Source organism: Engystomops pustulosus, chromosome 8, assembly GCF_040894005.1.
Source record: "Engystomops pustulosus chromosome 8, aEngPut4.maternal, whole genome shotgun sequence".
NCBI classification, from domain to species: domain Eukaryota; kingdom Metazoa; phylum Chordata; class Amphibia; order Anura; family Leptodactylidae; genus Engystomops; species Engystomops pustulosus.
Genome location: NC_092418.1, coordinates 80377309 through 80384275, shown reverse-complemented (window position 1 = coordinate 80384275; position 6967 = coordinate 80377309). Strand labels below are relative to the sequence as shown.

The window sequence follows — 6967 nt, the reverse complement described above, 5'->3', positions numbered from 1 at the left end:
TTCTTGAGGCAGGTGGATGTCTCAAAGACACATTTGCACCAAAGATCAAGGACTTCAAGGTCACTGCATATAGCGTTATGTATATGTACAAGACATAAAAAACGAATAAATCGATAAATTGTCCAATGGATAAAGTCAGATGGTTTGTATACTGTGTAAATCCTCCCCCTGCATTGCCGCTCATCCACTCCCTCTGATGTCAGCTGCAGAGCTTAGGGGGAGAGGAGAGATGAGGAGGTGAGAGAAAGAGGAGGGAGAGAAAGGAGGGGAGTACCCTGCAGAGAGGAAGAACATCTGACCCATTTCCTTTTACAATCTCCATGCTAGAAACAGTAGCAGAAGAGGGATACTGTAACAAGAGTGGGTTTATATTGGATGTAAGTGGGAGACATGACAGGCAGGTATCTGCATACAGAGCTAAGCAAACACTAATCAGCATCAGCAGGATCAGTGGAGGACACACAGAGACAAGGACAAGAGGCACATGTATCCTGGCTGCACTCTATAGTGAGACTGGCATTGGTGCAAGTACCAGTGAGGACAAATAGTGGGATTCCACATTCCAGTGGAAATTAAGCAGGATACGCTGACGCTTACACAGCCTTCAGGTACATGGGAGAAAGAAAATTAGAAGAATAGGCATCAGAGGTGATAGGATTATAAGAAGGGAGGCCAGCAGAGCCCTCTGCAATGCTATAGTGCACCGCTCTCCTGCTGATGGTTTACCCGGAAGAGGCTGCATGTGGAATTTGGATTGATCTTTTCTACTTTTCCAAAAACTGATACCTCCTAGAGGAAATGGGGACCCAGGGCCCTGGAAGGAAAAGACACCCCAACAGGGAAAAACTGTCTGCTGAGGACCATGCCTTAAACCAGATAGCTCGAGAGGTGAGTGATGTCTATTATTGATGCTTTTATTTCTAGATTATGTTGTATGTTTATAAATATTGAACACTTCTGTGCAATCTCTAGATTCTTGCTTACGCTGATCATCTATTCCATTCAATGACACCCCAGTGGGGATAATAGTAAATAACGTAAGATACTGTAATATATATAATATTTAGCTTGCATAAGGTCTTTAACTCCATATTTACCAAAGAGGAGTTTGCACACTTCATACATATATATTTGTATAACTCCATAACTACCAAATATATATATATATATATATATATATATATATATATATATATATATATATATATGAAGTGTGCAAACTCCTCTTTGGTAAATATGGAGTTAAAGACCATATGCAAGCAATAAGTGAGCCCCCGGAGAGCTCTTCTTTCTTTCCCTGTCACATGGCTAAAGCCAGACTCTGGCAAGGGTCTCTCAGCTGTCGTGTCACCTGGTGCTGCTGTCAGGGACTGAGATGCCCTAAGCCTTCTGTCCCCAATAATAAAGCCAAGTTAACCATTTGTTGGCTCATTAATACAGCCAATGACCCTCCACCTTGAGCCTAATTTTACAAAACAGAGTGTGAACCAAAGGAACATATTCCCATGAGGAATATTTGTGGCTGAAGGTTTTGCGCCTGTCCCATTCATCACTTACAGAATTCCATGTGCTTGCTGGAACAAACATTGGAATGAATAGGGATTTTAAGCTTCATGAATATTCATATTACATTTTCTGGATTTGAAAAATTACTTATCACAGTTCCTGACTGGAGTCATAAATAACTTTTTGGTCATGCGCTATATATACATATATTTAGAGTTAGGCTGGAGATCAAACTGTAATCTAGTATAGAGACCCAGGCTTTAGGGTGGGTAGCCCAGAGTGATTCCTGATGGGACATTGCCGAAAATAACCTTCTCTGTAAAGCCAGCTCTGGGTCAGGGCAGATGGCACATCTTACTATAAAGTATCATCTGTATCATCAATCTGATTTAGTAGGTCTGACAACTTAACCAACTACAGCTGAGTGTTATCCAGCTGCTACAACACAGAATTTAGACTTATGATCTAATGTTATTCCATACAGCATTAATATCTTCCCGTCTTATCCTATTTTTTTCCTGGGTGAGCATTTGGAGGTTTCTGAATTGCCATTAACATCCTTGAACTATTGATTAAATAAAGCTGCAATTAGGAAGTTGAAAGTCCCATTCTCAGTTAACATTAGAATTAAGGGAATGTGGGATTTTGGTATTTCCTGTCTGGAATAATTCCAGCTTTTCATGCTACAAAATACTGCAAACTAGTAATACTTATTGGGCATGGCTAGGCCTCTCCTTCTCATGTAAGAAAATTGGTGGAAAAGAACAAAAGCTGTATTATTATGTGACAAGGCCTGGAGTAGATCACCTCGCTGACACTCTAGTTGTTGGATCTTATCTTATCTGTCTCTGATGTTTAGGCCGTTTTCCTTCACATGCGGAATTAGTACATGTCTATATTCAGGAGGCTTATTATATCCATTGGATCTTCAAAGGGTTTTGTACTTCCGTAGAAGTATTTGTTTAGACAGATATATGAAAATACTTTTCATGGCTATTATTTCTACAATATTTATAAAGATAAGAATTCCTAATAAGTAATACCTAGTGTATATCCTCAAGTGGTCTCATCTGTGTGTACAAAGGTTATATGGAAAAACACAGAGGGGTATATCTGAGTATGATAACCCTAAAGTCTACTGGGGCGTGCTACGCCCCAGTAGCCTCTAGACAAACTCTGCATATATCACAGATACAATTTTTACAAGCCTCTGCTGAACTAAAAGTTTCATCAAAAATACCATAGGACTGGGGCAAACTAAAGCTACCTGCCATTGTGATGGTAGATTTCCTTTAATAATAATTCCTTAATTTATATAGCACACACAGATTACACAGCCCTACACAGTCCCCATGGGGCTCACAATCTAATCAACCCACCATTATGTTTTGGAGTGTGGGAGGAAACTGAAGGATCCAGAGGAAACTCACACAAACAAGGAGAGAGCATACAAACTCATTGCAGATGTTGACCTGGATGGGACTTGAACCCAGGACCCCAGTGCTCCAAGGCTGTAGTGCTAACCACTGAGCTACCGTGCAGCCCTACAAGAGGAATACCTCCATAATACAGAATCGATTCTAACATACAGCAATTTGGTTAGATTCAATGTAATCAGGGATGTGGAGTTGGAGTAAGAGTCATGAAGTTGGAGACCATTTTGTGGTAGTCAGAACAAAATTCACCCTGTGTAAATTCACTCTGTATGCTGCTTCATGTTTTTGTTTGCTTTTTCTCTGAACTCATGTTTGTAGGATTTTAGTTGAGGTGAACATGACTGCATATTAAGTATGCATTTTAGTGATACTCCTCCCCCACAGATCAGATCAGTATTAGAACTGCTAGAGTGATCAGGAAAACTGGATTAAGCATACAATTTCTCTCTGCATACTGCTTTATGTTTTAGTTGATTTCCCTCTGCCTTCATGTTTGTAGATGTTAGTTGTTCTGATGGATTCCATACACTATACATAGAATATGAGGAGAAAACATGTTTTCTAATATCTCAAATTCAGGTAAAGAAGCCAGCCTTCATGTTACCTAGCACTGTGCATTTTCATGTGAAACACTTAGTGAGCTGTCCTCAGACAAAAACCTTATATTGATAGTTCAACCGTTCATCAAAATTGAATGTTCATGAGGCAATTCCTCTATAGCCGGAAATTGTTACCTGTGTGATTTGTTGCATTGCCACCAACCCAAATAAGTGTGGAGAGGTTCTATTAAAATAATTAGGTCAGACTTGAGGTCATCTATGAAGGAGGATCTGATGGTGATGATACTGTTTCTAAGAACAAATTCATAGACTCACTATACAAATATTATTCAGTACATTTTAGTTGAAAACTCCCCCCCCCCCCCGTGTTTTGCACAATTACAATATTACATTACATTAAAAATATAGTTCTAACGCTGCATTCACACACATGTATGGGGGACATATATCAGCCGATGTATATACGGTGTATATACGTCCCCCATACACTGCAATGGGCGCACCGTACCGCTCCGTAGCCGGGAGAAAGATAGGACATATTCTATCTTTCGCTGGAATGCGGCACCGTGCGCCAAATATTACTGTGGAGAGGGGCGGGGTTGAGTGGGGCTCACCCCCTCCTCCTCTCCCTGGCACCGACGTGTGCCCGCATAATAACATTTATGCTCATTTTGAGCTTAATAATCAAGTCGTTTTTCCAACTATCAAGCTGCATGTATGCAGTGCCATACGATGTGAACATTACTTTCTGTGGAGAAAACCTCCAAAATAGAGAATGTAGAGAAACATGGGATTTATGTAAACCAACCTGACATAGAATTGCGCTACAAGCTGCTGCAGTTCCTGCGTTGGCCCACTCCGCCAGAGCGCATGTCCCTCCATTCCCAACTTGCGTACAAGCATTGATAAATCCTGTTTCCTCCAAGGTAATTACAATGGACTGCAATGGAGCTTTTGTAATACTGACAAAAATATGCTTTCAGCTTTGTCATAAAAAAAAGAAGGTTGCCACAGCAGCTTTGTCTTCTTTCGAGAACACGAGCACCCTCGGCTGAGCTAAGCATGTATAGGGGTGTCAAAATAAAACAAGCATACAGTCAATAGCTTTCTAAGGATCACCATAAAAGTCTTGGTGACAGATACTTTAATAGTACATTTATCGCTGATGAGACTGAATCAGCAACAAATCAGGCACATGGAGCTATCTGCTGTACAGCTCACACTGGTCACTTACTGTAGTTACTATGGTAGACTTCTAGCCAGGCAGCCTGAAGACCTCTTGGACTAATAAGGTAAATGAGTAGAGGCTGGACATTGAGCTATGCATGGTATGTACTGATAGGGACAGCTGGGCCTCTCTGTCAGTGTGTCCCTAGTGACTGTGCTCTTCTCACAATCCTTATTGCTATCGCTGACAAGTAAAGTTTTTACATTTATATTATATTTATAGAAAGCTTTATACCGTATTTTCACTAGCTATGTCCCATAATCAATTCTGACATGTCACATACATCTATACAGGGCCAGTTTTATGAACGGTCAGTCAGTAAGAGGCTCCTGTAGCCCTGCACAATAATCACACTTTGTAGTTTACATACAGTAGCATGATAAGTATCTAATATGGGGCAGTAGTAGAGTGTTATAAGAAATAGACAGATGATTGGTAGATTGATGATAGAAGATAAATATGAACGAGGATATAGATTTATAGATAGATGATAGATTTATAGATGCAGAAATATAAAGTACATTATATAGGTGGATGATAGAAGATAGATAGATATGAGAGATAGATAGATAATGGATAGGAGATAGGTAGATACATAGGTATGAGAGATAGATACAGTAGAAGAGAGATAAAAGATTGAAAGATAGATTAATAGACAAAAAGCTAGATAGTTAAATAGACAGATGATAGATATAGAGTCAGAAGATAGATGATAAGCATCTTCACTCGGCATTCAACAATGGGATATTAAAGGAGCAATACATCCTCTATTAAAGGAGCAATACATCCTCTTCCCACAAAAGTCCGCATGCAGGGAGCCCCTTTAGGACAGGGGGCCCTGGGCAAATGCTCAGTTTGCTACTTCCTAATACCAGCCCTGCACATATATGCCTAGGCATATGTGTTTACCATAAGATAAGATAAGATAATCCTTTATTAGTCCCACAGTGGTAAATTCACAGCCTTAAAGCAGTAGAGAGAGTACAGAACAAACAATGTCAGAACAATAGTATTAGGGATAAATGAACAAAAAGAAAAAAATGAATAAAAAGAGAAACAAAAAAAAGAATTGTGGTCTCTGGGTAGACAGCTACTCCCACAGCACAAAGGAGCAGTAAATGATATCCCCAAACTTTCAAGAGTGTGGATTCCTATGATGAGTTATGCTGAGGTCACTTTGTAAGACAATAGCAGCGTTAAATGAAGTCCCTAGTATACATGTACACACATTAGTTATTGCTTTCATTGGCTACAATACATTTAAAAAGCACTCAACCTTTTAAGACTTGGAGTCAGTTTCCTATAGCTGGATTTACCCCATGTTGTAAGAGGGTAAAACAAAGTCCCCTCTTCCAAAAACTTGCTAGCCTATACTACATGGAATGCAGAATTGTTCAGCAAACCCCATAAGTAGGAAATATCTCATGCCAAAAGCTAAATATATACGGTAGATCTCAAAGTAAGGAAAGCCATCAAAATACAGCATGGTGGCTTAGTGGTTAGTATTACAGCCTTGGGGACCTGGGTTCAAGTCCCAAAGTCAACATCTGCAAAAAGTTTGTATATTCCCCCTGTGTTTTTGTGGGTATCCTCCAGGTCCTCTAATTTCCTCCCACACTTCAAAACATACTGGTTGATTAAATTGCGGGCGTCATGGGGACAGGGACCAATTTGGAAAGCTCTGTAATGTGTGTGTATATAAAATAAAGAATTATTATTACTGAAATTACTCCAAAAGACACATCCTAAAAACATTCCTCAGACCGTAGAGTGAATACAAACCAGATTCAAAAATACAGATTCATAAAAGACCTCCAATGAATACAGACTTGCTCCAGACCTTGGACACATGTAGACCCTAGACAAGTCCTCTGATAAATGTACACCCTAAGGCAGTTGTGGTGAACCTATGGCACGGGTGCCAGGGGTGGCACTCAGAACCATTTCTGTGGGCACTCAGGCCATCACCACACGACAGATTCACCAGACAGGAACAAATCCACCAAATCTTCCTGCAGTCCCAGGCAACTTAAGAGATGCTGCTCTCAGCATTTTTTTTAAAGCGGCACTTTATTGGCTGTTTGGAACTGCGGGAAAAGTGTGAAGGTGTTGACAAGGCTGCATTATTTTTGGAGGTCATCCTGCTCGACCCACCATTCTTCCTGTACCGAGAGACCCTGGAGAGAAGCTACAATGAGAGTCTGAATTTGCCACCTTCTTTCAACTGTATTGGTTCC

At 40.2% G+C, this 6967-nt stretch overlaps 1 protein-coding gene across 25 annotated transcripts in view; it reads left to right on the top strand.

The window, feature by feature from the left end:
• Nucleotides 1–216: 216 nt before the first annotated feature.
• The window catches only part of LRRFIP1 (LRR binding FLII interacting protein 1), an 86098-nt gene continuing 79347 nt past the window's right edge, over nt 217–6967 (top strand). For 17 of the 25 annotated variants that reach the window (XM_072121430.1, XM_072121421.1, XM_072121429.1 and 14 more), the window contains exon 1: nt 218–888. In XM_072121430.1, coding sequence (XP_071977531.1) covers nt 799–888 — 90 coding nt within the window. In that variant the 5' untranslated portion in view covers nt 218–798. Of the gene's footprint in view, nt 889–6967 lie in introns of all 25 variants that reach the window. The other 8 variants (XM_072121433.1, XM_072121432.1, XM_072121431.1 and 5 more) reach the window with 4 other exon arrangements.